This window comes from Anabrus simplex, chromosome 1 (genome assembly GCF_040414725.1).
Source record: "Anabrus simplex isolate iqAnaSimp1 chromosome 1, ASM4041472v1, whole genome shotgun sequence".
In the NCBI taxonomy this organism is placed as follows: Eukaryota; Metazoa; Arthropoda; class Insecta; order Orthoptera; family Tettigoniidae; genus Anabrus; species Anabrus simplex.
Window position 1 is genome coordinate 1582739690 of NC_090265.1, and position 23599 is coordinate 1582763288.

General features: G+C 38.2%; 1 protein-coding gene across 1 annotated transcript in view; it reads right to left on the minus strand.

Moving 5' to 3' along the window:
* PolZ1 (DNA polymerase zeta catalytic subunit) overlaps positions 1–23599 on the minus strand; it is a 409350-nt gene that overhangs the window by 361433 nt on the left and 24318 nt on the right. Inside the window, exon 4 of the mRNA XM_067138984.2 lies at positions 14736–14829. Coding sequence (XP_066995085.2) covers positions 14736–14829 — 94 coding nt within the window. The remainder of the gene's footprint in view (positions 1–14735; positions 14830–23599) is intronic.

The window sequence follows — 23599 nt, forward strand, 5'->3', positions numbered from 1 at the left end:
TATATAATTTGTAATCCATAATATTGTGAAACACACTGTAACTTCCAGAATGGTAATAGGCACTAGAACGACTGAGAATATTCTATCCACTAACGGCCGGTTTCAGGTACACCACACTTACCTGTGAGTTACCTAAATGTGCTTGTAACTTTAACTGCACTGTTAACTTTAATGAGTTTCCGGAAACTTAAATCCAGATTTTTAAGCCCTGGTAATAAACAGTGCAGTTATCGTCATGTTTAGTATCTGTCGTCCTCCAATAGATGTCTCTACGCAATTGATTTTAGGGTTATTTTGGTTATATCTAGTTACTTTTACTAGCAGAAGTTTCTACAATGAAAAATGGTTAGCAAATATGTACACAGTCACCTCAGTCAATCTGATTAGCATGTAATAATCTCTCATAATATGAATATACAGTATGTACGATCAAATAATGCAAACATTATATACATTCCCCGTTCTTTCTTATTCACAGTACGCAGTCATCGTTTAAATTTCACCTTGATCGTTGTCGTCAGTAAAATTATAAAAATACACAGCAATTTCCAAACAGATCACCTTTCACTGATCCAGAACATAACAAGCGTGAACGAAAAAAATCCATAAATGAAAACATGCAGCACACTTGGGAACCTATCATTCCGGCACTGAAGTTCTACACTGATGGTGCGATATCCATTTGTTCCCGCTGCAACTGTTGCAGATTTTTTTGTAGATTGCAAACAAATCGTAAACTCTTACTTAAAACACGCATATACCGTTTTTGTCTTCAAGGATGCTGGATATGTACGGTAAGATTGCCGTTTCTTCAGTTTTTCTTCCGTATCTCGACGCTGAGTCTTAAGTACAAAATGTTGCTTATTCCCGTTCGTATCTCTCTGGGAACTCACTCATTTATCATTCTTCTTTGACATGTAATTTCACCTGATCAGATGCCAAACCCTTCAAGAATTCCATTTGTTTCGGGCTTTCATGGCACAACTTTTACAACACGAAAGCATTACAATCTGCGATCTCCAACAGCCAACAGAAAATAGCCATATCACTCAATTGTTCATCAGTACTGTAGTTCCCTAATGTACTCCTCAAAATGAGAATTTGTAGTTCATAATAACTGCAATGGACTAGTAATTTGAGATGTTTTACTTACACTGAGCACGCAACATGCATTGACAAAAATACTCTCGTAACTGCCGACGTGAAGTCCACTTGAGAATTTCAATCGAACCTAACGAGCTAACCCTGACCTACGGTGTGAAGTGTATTGACACAGATAAGAAGATGACATAACCTACAGCTCCTTGCAAGATTTTTAATTAAGTCCAGATGTTTTATGTTTACTGGGAGGCTATGAGACCTCACGTCACCGGTTAAAGAATATAGTAACATTAAAAAAGCAATGAAAAATCGATATTTAGTACTCAGCAGGCTTATATTAAATGCATACCGGTACCTAAGATATTTATTATTTAATACAAATGTAAATATTCCATAATTTCAGACTGGGTGTTAACTAAGTGTTGGTGGGACACATGAATCAAAGCCTGACGAAAGAGATCTCAACATTAATTCTACTGTACACAGAAAGATCAATTTGAGCCTGATGAAAATCCATTTGATTCGAGTTCTGTTTCATTTGACGATTCATTTCTCGTATTGCAAGATACATCTACATTAGAGGAATCATACTACGAGAAGACTATAATCTAAACAGATGACAGGGACAGATGATACCATTTAAGTGGAATCAGTGACTAAAAGCCAGTGATAACGTGGAAGTAAATGTACTGACCAAAATAATGTCGACTCCTGCACACCCAAGCTCGTTAAAACTACAATGAATGACTGTAAATATATTATAACCAGTTCATTATCACATATTAATGTTTACAAAACTAATATAAGACCTTGTACGAGTGGCGCCTCATAGCTGTATATGTTGGAATCAGTTCTAACATAGAGGTAACTACAGCACTAGCTGCATTTACCAGTCGTTGCGCAGATAACTGTGAAAAAGCCGATAACTGTTGTTTCGGAAACTCGTTTTAAACATATCACTATGTTAAGTCACTGATAACTACGCATCTACAGATAACTGTCATTCCAGAAACCGGCCATAAGTCTATGTATTGGGCACTCTAGAGTTACAAGTAACTAGTCTTCTTGAAAGAATTTTACTCGCTCTAGAGTTTTCGAGAAGGTATTTCTTGTAACGTATATTACTTCTCTGCTAGTTGTTTTACGTCGCACTGACACAGATAGGTCTTATGGCGACGATGGGATAGGAAAGGGCTAGGAGTGGGAAGGAAGCGGCCGTGGCCTTAATTAAGGTACAGCCCCAGCATTTGCCTGGTGTGAAAATGAGAAACCAGGGAAAACCATCTTCAGGGCTGCCGACAGTGGGGTTCGAACCTACTATCTCCCGAATACTGGCCGCACTTAAGCGACTGCAGCTATCAAGCTTGGTCGTATATTCTTTGAAGCCTGGCCAGGACATATACAAGGAGACGATCTTGACGGTGACAAAGAGTTATTGGTTGACAAGTTATTGTTTAGCATGAGTTTCACTGGTGATCACGTGTTGTGGTTAACCGACATGCTGATGTAGGCAGTCGGTAGTCAACTGTTTCAACTGTGTTTCAAGGTTTTAATATCCATGTGCAGCGATTGGCACTTGTTTTTAAAATGGCGGCTTTGTGATGTGAGTGTTTTGTTTGTGGCAGCAGTGATTAAGGTTATGTGTGTGTTTAATTAGTAAATAGATGTGAATAAAATAATTATACCAACTGACAGCATCTCGTGTGTGTCTTTGTGGATACGTTACCCTAATTCCCTGACTGAATATTCACATAAACGTTTGAGCCACACATCCAATTCGTAGGTTTGTCACAAGAATGTGCATCTGCAATAACAAACGGAAAGAGCCACTGCCCTGCACAGTCTGAAATCAACCATGTGGAGCTTGTTAGTCAATATTTGTCATAGGGAAAGTTAACAGTTACACGGCTTCATTCAAGCTAAAAAGTTGTGAAATTCATGGAAGAAAATGATAACAGAGTACCGGGTCATGGGTTTTCTGTTTGAGCAAAAAAAAAAAGTGAGAAATTTGATAAAGCAGCAAGTGATATTTTGTGGCCCAAAACAGTGCAAGTTCCCGGGTGTTGAGGAAACATTACTGGAATAGGAGATGATGGTGATGGTGGTGATTATTGTTTTACGAGGAAGTACAACTAGGCAACCATCCTCTATATAACACTAATCAGAGGGAAAAAATGGAAGGGATCCAACACTTCAAAAATGAAGATTTCGGCCAAAGGAAGGCAAGGGCCACGAAGGGCATGAAAATGAAAGACTCCCTAGCCCTTGCAAACCTAATAGCGTCGGGATCGGAAAAGAACAAGAGTTGACCAAGGGAGGTCGGATAGGATAGATGAAAGTGAGGAGCCTGGCACAAGTGGAAGCAATGCCGGACTCAGCTGATGGCCCCGTGGTCGCCAACCCACGCTCCAAAGTTCAGAGCCCCTGGGGTCCCTTTTAGTCACCTCTTATGACAGGCAGGGGATACCGTGGATGTTATTCTACCGCCCCCACCCACAGGAGGGTGGAATAGGAGAGAGAGAGATGTAGAACAACGGTTGCAGTGTTTCTCACAAAATGTTACAACTGAAAGCAAGGGAAATTGTGCAATCCCATGATATTCCAGGAAACTTATTCAAGGCAAGGCACAGGTGGGTTACTCTGTTTATGTGGCTCAACAAACTGCCATTGTGGCAGAAAACCCATGGGCAGAAAAAAGTCTTTGTGCCAGAAACGGCCTAATGAATGCTGTGATAAACACACACACGTGTTTGACATACCAAGGAACACTACTGTTCTGACAAAGGAACAGCAAGTGTTCTAAACTACCGGCAATGAAAAGTTAAGTTGTTCAGTGATGTTGACCATTACTGCTGACGGCTGTAAACTACCTCTGAACGTTATATTTAAATGCAAAATATTACCAGCAAAACATTACCAAAGAACATTACATTCCCAAAAGGTATACATGGAGATCTAAGAATCAAAGAATTATTTAACCACCTAATCGATACCTTAGGGTAAAAGCACCAGTCATTGACAGGGTCACCCGTTCTTGACACCATAGGGAATACTTAGTAAACATAAGGAGTGTGACAAGACATGAGAGTTCAAATTTCGGTGATAACTACGCTGCAACCCTCTGGCGGTAATGGCTGAGGAACTAATCAGATGATGCGTTTAGAGTCGGAGATAGGCGTAGTTTAGTGATGACGCCTGTTACAAGATTTAACAGCACATGCTTTCCTTCTCAGATTTGTTAAGCAGGTGAGTGTGTTTCACTGATTATAATTCCTCTTGTTCACTTATTTAAGTAAACCGGGCGAGTTGGCCGTGCGCGTAGAGGCGCGTGGCTGTGAGCTTGCATCCGGGAGATAGTAGGTTCGAATCCCACTATCGGCAGCCCTGAAAATGGTTTTCCGTGGTTTCCCATTTTCACACCAGGCAAATACTGGGGCTGTACCTTAATTAAGGCCACGGCCGCTTCTTTCCAACTCCTAGGCCTTTCCTATCCCATCGTCACCATAAGACCTATCTGTGTCGGCGCGACGTAAAAGCCCCTAGCCTAGCTTATTTAAGTAAATCCTGTCATGTAGTCGGAAAGTTCAACAGTAGTTGTTCTCATTTTCGTTTTCAATATGAAAAAAGGCGGGAGGAAATAATGTTCCGTTAGGGTGTCAATTATTGGTTTATTGAAATACGCCTGTAACCTTTCACTGACACCCCCTGTCAATAATAGGTGTTTCCTACCTAACTTAAATTTGAAATCCTGTTGTTACTGGTAGAATATGCTTTAAATTCTGAATATTTTGGTAGATATTTTAGTGAAATTGAATGAGCCGTACCAAAAGATGACAGGGGTGTCAACTTAAGGTTTTTAGGTGTCAACTATTGGTGATTGATTGATTCCTAAATAGTTATTTACTTATTAGCCTAGGTTATCAATGTTTTAGGCTATTAAGGTTTTGGAGTTTAATCTAATGTACTATCTTTCGTTTTAGGCCACAAAATGACTAAAAAGGGGAGAAAATTCTTAATTATGCTCCGGAACAAATGGAGCAAGCAACGGAGAATGTTAGAAATGGATCTTCGGTGAAATCAGCAGCTAAAAGGCACGAAGTACCAAGAATGACCCTGATGTATAGGGTACAGGGCAAAATTACAAAATCCCGAATGGGCCAAAACCCCTTTTATACTAGAGGAGGAAGATGTGCTTGGGAACTGGATTCAATCCTTGGCAAAGGCCGGTTTTCCAACTGTGAAAGAGGCGTTAATAAGCAGTGTTCAACAACTTTTAATAGATTAAACAGGAAGTCCCAGTTCAAATCTGGCCGCAATGGTTTAAATCACTATTCAACAGGCACCCCACAATCTCATTACGAGCACCAGAAAAGCTAACAACATCAAAGCATCGGTGTCAGCCGAAGTCCTGCAAAATTGGTACAAAGAAATATATAATTACCTGCATGATAAAAATGTTTTGGACGTACTAGATAATTCAGTAAGGGTTTTTAATGCAGACGAGACGAGGATGTTTTGGAATCCGAAAGGAGGAAAAATTTTAGCAAAGAAAGGAAAAAAAATATTTACCAAAATGTAAATCCAGGTGAAAAGGAATGTTTAACTGTCATAACAATGGCCAGTGCAGCAGGTGTGATAGCCCATCCATTAATTGCGTTTAAATATGAAATGATGCCATCAGAAATTGCAGCCAGCATTCTCTCAGATTGGTGAATAGGCCGTTCATAAAGTGGGTGGATGACTGGAGCAATTTTTTATGAATTTGTCACCAACAACGCATTTTACCCATGGCTCAATGGCAGTACTATTGATCCTCCTGCGATTCTTTTCCTTGATGGCCATTCCTCACACATGGCTTTTCACACTAGTGAATTTTTCGCAGAAAAAGGGCATCATTCCCATAGCCCAACGCAACGCATCTCATCCAATCGATAGATGTTTCTGTTTTCAGATAATTGAAAGGCTGCTGAAGCAGAATGTCAATTCATGGAGAACAGAAAATATGGATTCACTGATCTTGAAAAAGAAAGATTTAGCACAGATTTTAAAATCGGTGCTTAATGACATCCTCTCCACAGCCATCCAGAACGGCTTTAGGAAGTGCAGTTTGGTGCCTTGGAATCCATCCACTGTGTTAGACCATGAATTTCCTTCTGGAAATAAAAATCTTAATGTAAATGTTATTTCAAAATTTAATTTGAATGAGAACAAGATAGCACTTAAAGTTTTAAAGAATTGAGTTTATTTCATGTTCTAACGTTATATTCCTATGCTGCAATTCATAATAAGAATGATGATGATGTATTTGGTTTTAATTTTCTTAACTGTCAACCATTGGTTCTCTACTGTGTCACCTATTGGTGTTTTAAGTTTTTGTAGCATGTCAATGACTGGTTAAGATTTCGTGTTTGAAACAAAGAAAAATATCCAGTTAACTGCTAACATTACAGTTAGAACAAATATATCCTAGATAAATAAAGAATTGTAGATTATATTCACACTATGAAAGGAAGTTCAAACGAAAATGAAATGGAAGTAGAATTAAATGAAGTAGTGTATACATTTTTCTTAAGGGTGTCAATGACTGGTGCTTTTACCCTAATTTGCCTTTGGCAATTTTATAAAATCATCCGTATTTTATTTCCCAATGAAAGTATGATTGGAACTTCAGAAACAATAGATACATTTCCTTTCGTCATATAAGTATAAGTCACACTATGGATATGATCATGATAATATAAGTCACATATTACATTTTTTAATATGTAAATATAAAAATTTATCATGGTAGATTATGCAGAACATCAAATGCTATAATATGAAACAATTCTTTTATAAATAAGTAAAGATTAACCTCTGAACAAAAAAAAAGGCTCTCCTGAAAATTTAACTTTTTTGACTTATACTCTTTTGCCTTAACACTCTAGATATAAGATCGGAAAATCAATAGGGTGAGTGTATCACACGGCTACTATGCGCTAAGTCAAAGGTCGCCCCCTTCCTCGTCTAAGAGTTATGTGGAGCATTGCTTCTAGCTCGTCTTCTCAAGAAGGTGACATCAATCTTAAATTTGTCTATTAGCAGCATCCATTCATGGACAGATTAGACTATAGTTCTTTCATGGATTGCAGCATCGCCTACAAGGTAGAAAACTTTCATTGCCAACAGAGTTGCAGAGATTCAAGACAGCACATCAATTGCAGATTGGAAGCACGTTGCTTCAGGAGATAATCCTGCAGATCTGATTTCACGATTACTCACCCCAGACACCCTTATCGCTAAATCACTCTGGTGGAATGGACCACCGTGGCTTGTGGAGGATACTCTGTCATGGCCTGATTCAATCCCTTCTGGGGAGACTCAGGACATTCCAGAACAGTGGAAGCCAGTGGTCAGTCTCTTAGCGCTTCAACCTGAAGATGAGTTCATGGAGCGATTCTCTAAGCTTGCACGACTACAGAGGGTGAGAGCATACTGCCTCAGATTTTCCGCCAATGCCAAACTTCGTCCTACGGAAAGAAAGACTAGCGAATTAGACCGTCAAGAGTTACGTTGTGGACTATATGCATGTATCAAGAGTGGCCAAGCATCAGCATAGGGTGCAGAGATTGATGCCCTTCGGACTACAAAGGCGATTAGTAAGAAGAGCAAGCTTATATCCCTTAATCCATTTCTCTGCGAGCAAGGACTTCTTTGAGTTGGGGGCGGATTACAACAATCAGAGCTCCCTTTCAACCAACAGCATCAAATAATCTTACCCCCAAGTCACCATCTAAATTGATTATCGAGAACGAACATCGACGAATGTTACACACTGGGTGTCAATTGCTACTTTCTTCTCTTCGACAGCAATACTGGATAACAAACGGAAGGAATACCATTCGGAAAATCATACACCATTGTCTTATCTGCCATAAGCTCAAGGCAAAAAATGCCCAGCAACTAATGGGTCAATTGCCAAACTACAGAGTGTCACCTGCCAATCCATTCCTACATTGCGGGACTGAATACGCCGGCCCATTGTATATAAAATCAGGCTCTCGTAAAAACAGTGCAAAGCTAAAATGTTATGTAGCAGTTTTTGTATGTTTGGCTACTAGGGCTATTCACTTGGAAATTGTTAGCAACATGACTACCCAGGCCTTTCTTGCTGCTCTCAAACGCTTCATCTCACGACGAGGGAGACCTGCGCACATATATTCGGACAATGGCAGAAACTTTGTAGGCGCCGACAAGGAACTTCGGGAACTGCAGAGATTGTTCGACGAAGAACATCATCAACGAGAGATCTCAACAGTCGTTAGCACTGAAGGCATTCAGTGGCACTTCATTCCGCCTCAGGCTCCACACTTTGGAGGCATTTGGGAGGCTGGTGTCAAATCATTCAAGCATCATCTTCGACAAGTGATGGGAACGGCATTCCTTACCTTTGAAGAACTGGCAATACTCACAGCACAAATCAAAGCAGGTCTTAACTCTAGGCCTCTAGTCCCCTTATCCAATGATCCCGATGATCTAGTTGCTATCACTCCCGGTCACTTTCTTATTGGAAGACCTATCACTACCCTTCCCGAACCAGATCTGAGTAATGTACGCCTCAATGTACTGTCTAAATGGCAGCAACTACAACGGCAGCTCCAAGGATTCTGGAAGGTGTGGTCAACAGACTATCTCTCCCATCTGCAGCAGCAGAGTAAATGGACACTATCAAACAATAATGTGCAACCTGGCACATTAGTAATTGTCAAGGAAGACAACACCCCCCCACTGTGTTGGAAGCTCACAGTAATTGATCAGGTCTACCCTGGTGCTGATGGTTGGTAAGCGTCGCCACTATCCGTACTTCTTCTGGAGTATTTAAAAGGGCCATTTCAAAACTTTGTCCACTTCCCACTTCTCAAAGATACTATATCTGAACATTGTCTGTTTTTACTGTAGTTTTCTTCATAATTGTTCCGTTTGTGCTTTCCATGTGAAAAAAAGTGTTTAACCCTTTTTTTGCTGGGCGGCATGTTTGATCACCAGACTCAAATTTGCCTGTTTGCTTCCACTCTAATTTAGCCCTAATTTAGCAAGCCCTCACCAGAGGTCAGATGGACAGTGCTATTTGTATTGCCACAAGGATGCGGTAAACTACCTGCCACTTCGGGGGACGAGACTTGGGGAGTGTGTGTGATGAAGCAAATACGGACAGGCTGTCGTGTAGTGAGGACGATGACATAGTAGTCAATGTAACTAGCACATTCGGAGTTTATGTGAGGTTAAATATGTGTAGCGAGTGCTCTTGCATTGTGTATTTAAGTGTGTAAATATATCTTGTTAATAATTCCACAGGAATCCAGTGATATGAACCGGCTACCTACCTCGTGTCCTATACCTACGGTCCACTACATTCCTCATGCTATCCTACCTAAACCTTGTACTTATTGTAATTCACTCAATTCAGACTCGTCTACACCCCTACCCCACCTCATTTCAATGACTTTTTTTTTTTTCCTCAGAATCTCGTGTGAAAAATCAAGGGTCGTTTTGCATTCGCGGCCTGATAGTATGACCCTCACTGGCAACTACCGCAGTAACCGCGCTGTTTCCTTTCACCTCCCTCCACCGCGCGCACACACAAAATAAGTTAAAAACTTCATTTTCCCGTATAGAACTGAGATTCACAATTAAAATATCAAGGAAGGTTCAACCTTTTCAATACAAAACGTGTTGCATAAGATGTTCACAACATAATATTTATTAAATAGTTAGAACCGGTTTCAACGCTCATTGCGTCATCATCAGCTACAAAAATCACAATGGGCAAAGTACATGTCATAAAAATTGCATTAATAACTCTTGCATTGCTGAATACAAATGGTAGGCTGCTTTTTCTTAAAAGCTAGAAGAACTTGAGTAGAATATGATGATGTGATGATTTTTGATTTGTGATTTTTGTAGCTGATGACGCAATGAGCGTCGAAACCGGTTCTAACTATTTAATAAATATTATGTTGTGAACATCTTATGCAACACGTTTTGTATTGAAAAGGTTGAACCTTCCTTGATATTTTAATTGTGCGCACACACAAAACTCATTGACAATAAACGAGCGCCTCTTTATCATAGGCCTACATTGCTAGCCACAGCGACCAGTCGTACAGTGCCTATGTGAACGTCTCTGGATCTCGGAAAATAGTGAAGACAGAATGACATTCTATTATCCTCTACAAAAACGTTTCTCAAATCTGCAGAAAGGCATCAAAACATGCGAGCCTTCGAATTCTTAGAAAGGCCACGGCTATCAGTAACAGAGTTACAACGCGTCGTTGTACCTGACGCTTAGTAAAATTAAGTTTTATAGACAGCAGGAATATTTTTGTGATGGATCGCCGTATTGTAAAGATACGTGGAACAGGTATTGCCAGAAAATTTTCAACAGGTTCTCGTCTATGTGATGATGCCAATTTTAAGTTAATGGCTATTAAACACTCGGAAATGTATAATAATTGTGCAGCCGCAAGAAAATGCGGCATAGACCTAATTAAAGCCCATATTCGGCGTTACCGTGAAGACAAAGATAGCTTAAAAATGCGTACTGCACAAAAAATGCATTCAGTGGCCAGCAACAAGGACGCTTTAAAGAAGTTGAAGATGAAATTGTGAGGTATGTGCACAAAAATGCACGGGCGGAATTGCCATACCGCGGCACAATAAACTCGTTTGTTGACTTTCAAAGTCCGCGATAAAGACCTATACATCGCTACCGCTGAAGTTGGCTGAATCTGGCAAGCAAGACGTGCGTTTAGCGGCAGCCAGTTATATCTGACGCCGAGTGAAAGTAACAGTTTTATAGTAAGCAAAAATATTTTCCCGGTGGATCGTAGTATTGTAGAGACGCGTGGAAAGTGTATTGCCAGCAAATTTTGAACGAGTTCCCTTCGATATTATGATACCAATTTTAAGTTAATGGTTATTAAACCCAATGAAATAAAGCATAATTTACAGCCGCAAAAAATACGGCATAACTAAAGCCAGTGTTCGGCGTCTACAGTCTAAAAATGCGTACTGTATAAGAAAAGACATTCATATGATTTTACAAAGCACTTTTTAAGCCTGATTAAATTTTTTGAAGGAAAAAGTTGTAGTCGTCTTGGATTCGGAGAAATAAGGTAATATTTATTTTTCAGAATGAAATTAAAGACACATTTTCACGTAATATCGGATTTTGAAAAACAACAAACAAGTAAGCCGCAGTGTGAAAATGATCCGCGAAAACTCAAATTTTGAACAAACTGATTGCCATTTCATACTGAATTTAATGTGTATGGGGTTTTTCCCGACTTTTACAAAAAATAGGTTATAACGACAATCCGCTATAGCGAGTAAATTTTTCGCCATTATGAATTCTCGCTATAACGGACTTCTACTGTAATTTGTTGTCAGCTCCCCTGATATGCATGATGTAACCAATGTCCTGGGTTGAACAGTTGCAGGAATTCGCTAGGCGATAAACGTTATTTTCTCCTGCTGGTGTGTCAAGATCCTGGTAACAACGAACTTTTGCAGGCTACCTTTTTCTCCTTGATAGCTTGTTGGACTTCCATCATCCCACGACCAGGTCTGTTTATCAATGTATTTTCGCCAGGGTTTTGTTTTTCCAAGAGTTACTGTTGCTGCCTGATGTATCTGTTTTGCAGCATCTTCCCACATGTCCTCGACTGACTGGTCAGGCTTCACTAAGAAGTTGGTTAAAGCTGTCTTCATTTCGTTCTTCATTTTCCACCACTTGATACGTTCAGGTCCTGTTTTAGGTGTGTCAGGACGTTTGACATTTTTTCGAATATCCAGAACAAGCAAGCGGTGTTGTGGGGCAATGCTGTTATATGGAATCACTTTGGTATCCATTACTATCTTCAGGTCTTGTTGTCGAACCATCCAGTTATCGATCTGAGTAGCATGACCTCCACTCATATATGTAGCTAGATGTGGTATCCTTTTCTTGAAATATGTGTTGGTCACAACTAGGTCATGAGCCTCTTCACAATCAAGTATACGACATCCCGCATCGTTTCAAGTGCCAAGACCATATCTTCCATGACAACGCCCATGTCCATCCTGTTGAGATCTGACATGTCCATTTAAGTCTCCCCCAAGAAAAATGAACTCATCTGGAGGAATTGTTTCAAGATGGGCATCAGGACTTCCAGAACTCATCCTTCTCATTTTCTGTGCATCCAGTTTGAGGTGCATAACAAGATATGATATGGGCAGTTATTGACGTTAAATCAATCTTGACAGACTTGAGCCTATCCGACACTTGTGATGTTGTTGCGTTAGCGTAGGCCAACCACTATTGCCACACCATTCAATGCTGTGCTCCAATATCTTTCGCTTTGGAGATGGTAATATTTGTTCTAAAGGTAACACTGAGATTGTGTTTTTTTTTTTTTTAATAAACTGGTGATTTGATCTAAATTATTACTACTGAAGGTGAATGTGATAAAATTATTTTTTCCCTTGTTGATTTTGTGAGTGTATTAACCGGTTTATTCTTTATTTTATTAAAAATCTTATTTACTAAGTTATTATTACAACCATGAGCTATAGTAAAGATAGTAACTCATTATTCTTTTAAAGTTCACTTTTGAGAAAGGAATATTAATACAGCAGAACTCGATGTATCATTCCCGGAACTGTCATTTTCCCGTATGCATCGTTCAATTTATTTAGCTCCGAAAATGATCCATATAAACTAAATGTTAAATTTCCCTGCATCTATCGTTCCTCGAACTATCGTTTCTCACATCGTTCATAAAAAAATTGCTAGTCCTCAGCCACAATTTTCCCGCAATGATCATTTATGAGAAAAAAATACACAAATGTTTGTTTGAATTTAACCCTTAGCACTCACGCGGCGGGCCATCCCCGGCAACGAGAATATCCCGTATAGATCCTTTGTCGGGCAAGGCATGACATTATTTTCTTCCCAATAGAACTCCTTTGTCGGGTTATGCACACAGGAATTACAGGTACAGTAAGCTAATTGCCATCTTTCGATGACAATTTGAAGCCATGTAAAGCTATATTCTCTTTGAAATCAGACTTTGTGGGCATTCCTTGAAGAACATGCAAGTTTGGCTCGGAAGGACCATTTATATTGATATTATGACGAGTTATTGTCGGAAATTGTGCGCGAGACTAACGGATGTGCCAGTGTAAACATTCAAAATGTTACGCCCCTAAGACGTGAGACTATTTGGAGGTTGTGGATAGATGTTACTCTTCCTGAATTCAAAGCATTTTTCGGTGTAATCCTAAAAATGACAATGAACAGCAAGACTGAATTACGATGTGAGACAGTGTTTCCCTGCAGTACATGTAGAAAAAAGCCTGGATTAGATACAGGCGAGTGCTTTGAGAAGTTCCACACAATGCAAAATTACAGATAAAAAGTGACACTGAAATAATTTCAGGCTTACAAATGCTGAACATTGCAGCTGAATATTGTATTATAATTTTGTGTTTGTTTTATTTGATTTTTATGAATATGCTGTCCATATGTTTGTGCTATCTCTTATCCCTCTGCTAGCAGATTCTTAAATGGAGCTAGAGAGGTAGGAGTGTTGAGAAAAAAAAGGGGGTTAAGGGTTCAAGCGGCATGGAATTGCGGCAATCCGTTCCGCTATGAGCGATTAAGAGTTTCTAGGCTTGAGCAAGTTTCTCAGTTGGAGCAAGGTGGACTTCAGTGTGCATATCATTTACACGCAACCATACTATATAGGCCTAACCACGCCTACGGAGATCAAGGTGACAATTGTTAGTCAAGGTATTTAATTATTTTAATGATAAGAAGTGTGTAGCAGGAAATACAGGATTGTGGAGACACTCAGTTAATTCACAGAGGCTTACAGACTAAATGCTGAAAGACATAGCAGTCTACAATGAAGATGTCTTCAAATTTGTGAAAAACAGTAACATATACCTTTTAAGACATGTTGTTCTAACAACAGACTGCAATGACCGGCAGGAATGAGTTTCTTCCTCACTGTGCTTCAAATGAAATATTTCCTATCAAAAAATGTTACTACTGCATTATCCACTACGAAGCTTGAAACACAAGGATTTTCAAGTTTGACCCTGTCATGAAAGTAAAAACTCTTATGATAAATTAACACGACCATCTTGTATTCATCATTGATTGCTCTGAAATTTTTTAAATAAATGTATCAGATGCTAACCATGGTAACATAATTCTTTGTGGAGACATAAGATAGTTTAGTAGAGAGAAAGCACTCAAATGAATCTGCTGTCTTCTGGATGAGATCAGGGACTTTCTGAAATTATATCCTAGGAAATATTAACAGGAACTTGAGAAAACATACTGGCTACTAGATTAAGCTTTCTTGGCAGATTACACCCCAAGATTTAATGTTAAACCTCGAATTACAATGCAAAGATCAAAATATTTCAGGGTTGACAAGTGTAGCAAATACTTTTTGAAAGTATTTAAACAAAAATTCCCAATTACACTTTCAAAACGGGAGTCAATTGTGGTAACTTTAAAACTACACTTTTAAAACACTGTGGTTCATAAAATTCGAGTCATTCTCATCAATACTGACAGATCAATACAGAGCGAAGTTCATTACCTGAAGTAGTTCTGCAGCTTTCTTGACCATCAATGGATTGTAAAAGTAAATCTTGAAAAACTGATGCTTTTTAGTATGAAACCCGTAAAATGGCCTGCAAATGAAGAATCTATATTGGAATATAGCAATAATTGTTTAACACACAACACTTTGCAGACAAAGAACCACGCAATAGTACGTACACATGATTACTTACATAGTAAATTTACTGTAGTATGAGTGAAGTCTGCAAGGAAGAATGAGATATCAAGCAATTTTTTAAAAACTATATTTGAAATTTTATTTGTATAAAATTACACTAAAATTCTTTCACATCAACAGTACTGACATCGTACAAGATTTTTTCTAAATATTCTTAATTAAGGTACAGCCCCAGCATTTGCCTGGTGTGAAAATGGGAAACCACGGAAAACCATCTTCAGGGCTGCCGACAGTGGGGTTCGAACCTACTATCTCCCGAATACTGGATACTGGCCGCACTTAAGCGACTGCAGCTATCGAGCTCGGTCGTACAAGATTGAAAATGTCAACATTCGTCAAAAAAATACTGTGTTTATTTCTGTAAATCCACTTAAAGTCAGCACTTGGTAGGTACTATTTTTTTTTTTTTTTAATTATTGTTTATGGGGTTACTATAAACCTTGTCAAATATCCAATTCTGTTAACAAAGATGCACTGCAGGTAATGATAACCATTTAATTTATTTCTTTGTACAAACTATCATATACAGCGAAACCTCATTAGTGGGTTCCTCATTAACACGTTTTCCCATTTAGCATGCCGTAAATTTGAAGTCCCACTCTCATCATAGTAAATCTATATAAAAATACCTCACTTATCACGTCATGAATTTCTGCTATTACTGCTTAGTACTATCACATTTTTCCTAGGCCTGAAAATGTTACTTCTGAAAGAAACGTCATTTCCAACTCGGGTAAGAGTCGTCGCCACAGTTACGTGATTGCAGGAAAAGGCCTTCTTGAACTTCAGATGATAAGTATCACTTTCGGGGAGCAAGCCATTAGCTTCAGGAAGGTTCAGTTTTGGTTGCAGTTAACGAGATTGCTGAAGGTAGAAATGTAGATTTTGTTTTGAGTGAAATGTAGCTAATATTTGTCACGTGATTCGGTAGCCTATATCTGCATTAGGAACATAATCGTGCGAAATTGATTTTTTTTTTGCAAGTTCATTTACGTCGCATCGACAGATAGGTCTTATTGATAATAAATATAAGAAATTTATTGAGGTCTTATTGATAATAAATATAAGAAATGTATTTTGACTTCAACCTATTCAATACAGTACAAGATGTTAATGTGTTAGTTAAACATCATTAAAATAGATGAGATATGTTTCGCCCCTTTTGTGGGGCATCAGTCATATCAATACCTCAAAATTCTACCAGACTTCTGGATGGAAAATAGTAAAACATGTTGCATGAGTGAATATATTTAAAAAACTTTACAATATCTTATTATTAACAAAATATCAAATTGATTTAAAATGTTGCACTAGTGAACATGCTTGTGAATTTTCACTTAAACAAGGCTGTCATATGTGTAGTAAATGACAACACTGATAGTCTAAAATCTTATGCGATGTTGAAGTTCGGAGACAGTTTAAAATTTATATACAAATATTGGGAATGAATGCAGAATACATAATGATTACAAATACTGTACACGTATTTTACATGTGAAATGATGGGGAAAAGCATTCCAAATTTGTGCTAATTTCACTTAAATTTGATCTTAATATTACGTTCATGATGTGGTCTAATGGAATTAGCATCAAGATGTGAAAGTTTGTATATGATTTATGAGCAGTTCATGTGAAAATGTTGTGTTACGTCGTAATTAAACCTAGATGTCTAAGTTGCATAATTATATTTTAGACCCAAACGAGTTAGTTCGCTGAAAAATATATGGGCTATTTAACTCCATTGGACACTCTCTATACGACGAAGTGCCTAGTGCATGCAAACAACAGTTGATATTTGATTCAAACTGAGCCCATGTTGAAACAGTTGAACTAATGGCTTGAATAAGGGCGGTTGAAGTGTCGTTAACATCTCCCCGTATGACTAATATTTTGAAGTTTTAACAGTGTGCGTCAGTTGCTGGAGTATGGGATGTCGGTTTATTAGTTGAATGGGTGACAGTCAAAACGTTGTGCAATGTAATTAATATCGAGCTGTCTTACGTATGTGAAAATCTTAAAGGAAGTATAAGTCACTAATTAGTTGAGTGATAACAACGGGGAAAAAGAAAGACTGAATGCGTTAGAGAATTAAGAGGACATGGAGCTAAAGCTTACCTTCAGTGTTGTGGGCTGTTAACTTATTGCTAAGAGGGTTTTGAAGCACTGGCTGTCACTAAAGTCTTACTCCTCGTGTTATACGTGTTGTCTTGGTGGAGGGGAGTAGACCTGAGAAGGCGGGGCTGTGGGCCTGTGATTGGCGCTTGAGAAGGAGTCGTGTGTATTGGAGGGAGAACATGGGCGTGATAAGTTGAACGGCTTAGTGGGGATGCTTGAAGAGGGTGTTTTGAAGACATCAACAAGTCTTCTGTCTTTCAGATTTAACCTATTAAACGAAACTATTAATTGTTCATATAAAGGGCTTCGGTTATCTACTGGATCATTTAAGTTTTTATTACTGTTGTATTTTTGATCCAAGAAAATGTACAAATTTTCGAACTCGGTCTTGAGTCTGCTTTTATCTATTCTTTTTAAAATTTGAAGGTCTTGTTGGATTGTGGTGAAACTGTCCTGTGTTCTTCATATGGATGCTCATTGCTGAGTGTTTGTTGTGTTTCTGGGCATTAAAATGTTCAGCATATCTAGTTGTGAAACTTCTTCCGGTTTGACCGATGTACGAACTGTTGCACTCAGCCCATTTCAGTCTGTAAATGCCGGAACCTGAATATTTATTGTTGTCCGAGTTTGTCTTGTTGTGGTTGAAGATTTTTTTTTTTTTTGAAAGGATATTTTAATATCATGTTTCCTTAGAAACATTGCAGAAGGAAAGACATACATACGGTTGGCTGTTGAGAGAGCTCTTGCATTATTGTAGTGATAAAGTTGTTAAAACCTATTGAAATAGCTAAATTTTTTGTATTTGTGATTCATTTAGTGCTATTTAATTTGTTTAGTGCTTGTTGGTAGAAATTGGTATTAGTGATATTTATTTAAATTTTATAACAAGTAATTCAGTTGGTCTTCAGTAAATTACGTTTTCTAGGTTAAGTAGGCTAGCTAGGAGTACCTTGTTTCTAATTTAGGTTTAGGAAATACTTTAGGTAATAATATTAACTTTAAAAATATTTGTGAATATCTGTAGGTTCGTTGGTATAACACTTACAAAGGCAGATTATCATAAGGAATAGTACCGTAACTTCCGCCGAAATTTCTCCGGTATTTCGTATAGATATCCGTCCAAACTATCACGAAGATAATAATTTACTACATTAAAAAAAACACGACACGCCTGTAAACTTCCATTTAAAAAGTAGTTAAAGAGATTACACGGTAATAGAAAACAGTCATTGTTCTGTTATTGATTATTGTCGCTCCTCATATTCAAATATTGAATTGTTGGCTACAGTCGTGAACAAAGCGAGTAGTGTAGTCAAGTAAATATAAATAAAAATCAGCTGACCTTGTATTCCAATCATTTGTACTTCTGAGTAGGTAGTTAAAGTATCCGTAATTTATATTTTGCTCTCTCGATCTTTCAGTATTTATGAGCGGTTGGCTAATGATAATAAAGTTCATATATCCCAGTAATTGCAGTTCAAGTCCCTAGAGTAGTAGTAGTAGTAGTAGTAGTAGTAGTTCTGATATAAATATTTGAGAAATTATTGTAGACAACCTCGTATTTTTCAGTAGGTCTAATTAAGGACAGTTTTATTCTCCGTCCCGTGGAGTAGGGAAAATAATAGTAATCCACCAGCTGTAATAATCAAATAACCACATTTCAGTAGAATTGTAGTGAAGATAAGGTATAATATATTAGATAGTATCTTGCCAGTTATATTCGTGTTTTTCTTTGTGTACGGCAATCTTTTCGATACTTAAGCATTAAACCAAACGCAGTGTAGTGTAGTGTAGTGTAGATACATTGTAGTATAGATACAGTACATTTAGATAGTGCCATATCTTGCCTGCTATATTCGTGTGTTATCTTTCGTGTGTATCTATTAGACCGTAATACTAATAATAATTTGTCTAAGCATTCGTTGGTAATCTTTGAGTACAGTAGTTCTTGCAAAATTCATTTCTGTTGTGCTTAGTAGTGACATACGGTATCGGCATCATAATTAGGATACGTCTGAAAGTAGTTTAAAAATAACCGTAGTGTACTGTACAGTAGTATACGAGTAATACAGTCAAACCTGTCTTAACGGACACCTCTCATCGGCGGACAATTTTCTAGGTCCGTAATTAAATGCCATGTTGTGTATGAGTAATTTACCCCTCTTATACGGACACGGACACACCATAGCCACGAGAAACTCCAATTAAACCTCTCCTAACGGACACTTTCTTTTTCAAAAAATTCCGTATTTGTGTCCTGTACAGTATGTATTCGCTTACTTTTTGCACAGCCGGTACTTCCAAGAATCACAGACACCGTAACTTTTGATCCTGGCTGTACACATTCTTGGAAGGCAACACTATGCTACGCTATCACTTCCGGAAGTTGTGTGATCTGACATGCTCGACAGCCCTGGAATTCGTACCTTCACTGTCAGGTTACTTTTCATTGACTCGTGGGCTTTTGATGTGTTCAATTTTACATTAGTAAGTGTGTGTCAACATGGCTCCAAGGAAGTTTTTAACTTTAAAAGAAAAGGTAGGCATAATAGACTATCATAAACGTGAGAAGTGTGGTGTGCGTAAACTGTCAGAAGTGTTTAAGATTGGAAAGACACAGGCAGCTGAAATTGTGAAAAAGCAAGAGGAACTAGTGAAAGAATGGCATTTAAATGGCAACGAACAGCGCATTAAACTGTTTCAAAGTGGTAGTGGAGCTCTCATTGACAAGGCAACGCTAGAGTGGTTCGCTAAAATAAGAAGTCAGAATGTCCCTGTCTCAGGACCAATGATACAAGCAAAAGCGTTAGAATTCGCGACAGAATTAGGTATTGGAGATTTCAATGCCTCGAATGGCTGGCTAGAAAGATTCAGAAAGCGACATGCATACCTGCCAACTTTACAAAACGAAAAATCAGGAAAAATCAGGAGATACAATTGATCAAAACTGCTTATTCTACATGTCTTACAGTACTACAATATATTCATAACACTTATTGTCTCAAAGCCCGATTGTAGCTATACGAGGCTACAAGGCTAAAAATTACACATCTCTATTCCCTCATAGGAAGTATGTGAGTGAGATGATCGGTCTCTGATAAGCCTGCTGAAAATAGTATGAGCTCATGCTCCACATGTGTGAATCAGTCATGCAATTAGATGCCATTACTTAGCAAATGCATAGATTAATATATTGTAACAAGCGCCCGTGCGATTATGCAAAGCACAATGCTATTTTGATCAAATAACTAGCTGATGAACCCGTGTTTCGCTACGGAATTCTCAGAAAGACTGTCCTTTAGTTTCTCCAACTAAAGTCAACATAGATCATTACAATGACGCCAGTATGAATGTTGCAATAAAAAGCAATGTTGTCATATGAAATATTCGATAAAATGAAAACAGCATATTTTCTCACTTTTAGCAAAAAGTACTACAGTATCGATCTAAAGGTTAAAAGTTTCAGAGATAGAATGACCAGGCTGCAAACAGCCGCGAACACTCCTGTGTAATTATTCCGTTTAAGTGCGCACACTGCTCATTCCAATCACTGCCTCAGAGTAGGGATTGAATACCTGGAATACTATGATGATCCAGTGTGTTACATACCAGTAGTATCAGAAAATTTATGAACCAGAGGAATGGCATGCTAAAGAAGAGAGATCTAACTCCCCACTCCCCAGCTACTTCCCGCCAATATTCAGGCAGGCTGTTATACTCAATACACAGCAGTAATCCCATCTATTGGAGATAAATGGCAGCAGAATACACAAAGCACATCACAACAAACAATGGTCAATGTAATGTTATCATCGATCAATATTATGAGCTTTCTATACTGGAGGCCTTCACACTTTGTTTTCTTCCAAATCTGTGATTTAGAGCATCTAATGTCAAGTGAGTCCTTTCTTTCATGACAACCTCTTGTGTTATTTAAGTAATCGTTCCTTCATGACTTTTTTTCTCATTCTTATAATTATCTTCACAATTTAATCACCATCACCACCAATATTTATTGTAGTCGGTACGGTAAAAGTGAATAAGACATAAATAATCGGAAATTGTATTCTCTATGACTTTTGTTATGTAGTACTTTTCAATACGACCAGTAAGAGAGGTAATTAAAAATTAAATTTTTGGCACCTTCCCCTAAACTACCATTTCGAACAGAGTGAATAAAATTATTTATAGCGTAGACTGTAATTTCTTATTCCCCGACTTTACATAAAATTCTTCCACGCATTTTCACGTACCTCGGCGCTGATATAGACGACTTAGCAAGAAAAAAAATCCAAATCCATGAATATCTCTATCATCATAGCCGGTACGATAGAAATGTATAAGACGTTAATGATATCAAATTTTATAATATATAACTTTAGTTATGCAGTATTTATCGATAAGGCCAATAATAACAAAAATATTTGAGAATTACATTTTAGGCCTTCCCCTAAACTACCATTTCGCTCAGCGAGAATAAAATTATTTATGGCCCAGATTGTAGCGACTTATTCCCCGACGTTATATACCGATTTTTATTAAATTCTCTTCAGCCGTTTTCTCGTGATGACCGTGCGTACATACATACAGACAGACAGACATAGAAATTACTGAAAATTAAAACGTGCATATCCCCTTTGTTACTATGGTCGCGACCGGCACGGAAATAAAATTCTTTTAAATTCTGAGCAATGTACAGACAAAACCCTCGTTTTATTTTTATTGAGACAAATAAAAATTAGTCGGAATTGTCTCCAAATGGCTCGTAAAATCTCTAGAAAAGTCACTAGTAGTTATCATTGAAATTCTGTCACTAAATTACTAAGAAACACTCAATATCTAGCTACTAGTCTCTAGAATCGACTAAAGAGAAAAAGAGAATGGAATCGACTAGACTGATGTGAACGAACACCAACATAGAACGCGAGAACGAGAGATTGACAATTGATACACGCGTCACGATATAAAGATTTCAATAAACATCACACATTCGCGAACATTTCTCGCATTAATAAACGTCGATGTTTCGTTTGAAAGCGGCCAATGAGCAAAGGACTTCCGGCCACTGGCGTAAAAAAAAGCTGAAACGGCGAGATTTGAAAACAAATGTTTGAAGTTCATAAAAAAATAAGCTAAAATCAGGAGAAATAATAGAATAATCGGGAGGCGGGAAAAACTGTCAAAAATCGGGAGTCTCCCGCCTAAATCGGGAAAGTTAGCAGGTATGGACATGGTATCAACTTCAGAGTGATTTGCGGAGAATCATCCAGTGTTCATATGGAGGTTGTTGACAACTGGCAAGAAAAAATACCTTCAATCATAGACGGGTATGCTCCGGAAAATATTTTGAATGCCGATGAAACTGGATTATTTTTCCGTGCTTTACCCGACAAAACTTTGTGTTTCAAAGGAAATCGTTGTACTGGTGGAAAAGTTGCAAAAGAACGTCTTACTGTCTTGTTATGAGCAAGCATGAGTGGAGAACGGGAGGAGCCCCTTGTGATAGGAAAAGCTGCAAAACCAAGGTGTTTTAAAAATATGGACGTTAAGAAGTTTGGCATTGAATGGAAAGTGAATAGGAAAGCATGGATGACCAGAGAAATAATGACAGTGTGGCTAGGACAATTGGACAGAAAAATGATACGCCAGGGGCGAAAAGTGTTATTATTCCTCGATAATGCAGCATCGCATCCGGATACAATTAAATTGCAAAATGTAACATCAGTTTCTCAGCCGCTTGACCAAGGAGTGATCCAGAACTTCAAGGTTATGTACAGACAGTTAGTGACGAAGCACATAGTATCAGAACTTAACGGGAATGAAGTAACCCTTCAAACACTGACAAAGGGGCTGAATGTTCTCCAAGCAATTTCATGGATAACCAATGCATGGAAAAAAGTCACGGCCTCAACAATTCGTAACTGCTTTCTGAAAGCTGGGTTTCCCGCTAGTGGTGGACATCCCGAAACAGAATCGGATACCCTTCCTGACAGCATGGAAACAACACAAGAGTTGATTAATGCAGCAGGTTACAGTGTACAAGTGAACACCTATATCGAAATTGATTCAGATATTCCAACAGAGTGTGAGAGTGGAGACACGAAAACGATTCTTCAGTCAATCCAAGGGAAGAGGGACAAAAATGAAGATTCTGACGAAAGCAGGAGTGAAGATGATGCTAATGACGACTTTGAAGAAAATACGGAAATGAATGTGCTGCCAATAACCTCGTACAGTGAGGCACTCGGCATTGTTAAGCGACTGAAAGAATGTTATTGTAAACAAAACGATGAAAAAGGTGTAAATTTGACCCAGGATTTAATTGCACATAGTGAAAACATCATTGCTAAACCGAAATGGACAAAACAAACAAACATTAAGGATTTTTTCAAGTGCTAATGTTTTACTGTACTGTGCTAGATATTGCTACATCTACATACTGATTTGACGTTTCAAAAACTCATACGTTCTTTTTAATTTTAACATGGTGAACGGTAATAGGGTACAGTGTGCTCAATAGAGGTTTCCACAGAAGTGTTTTTGTCTCT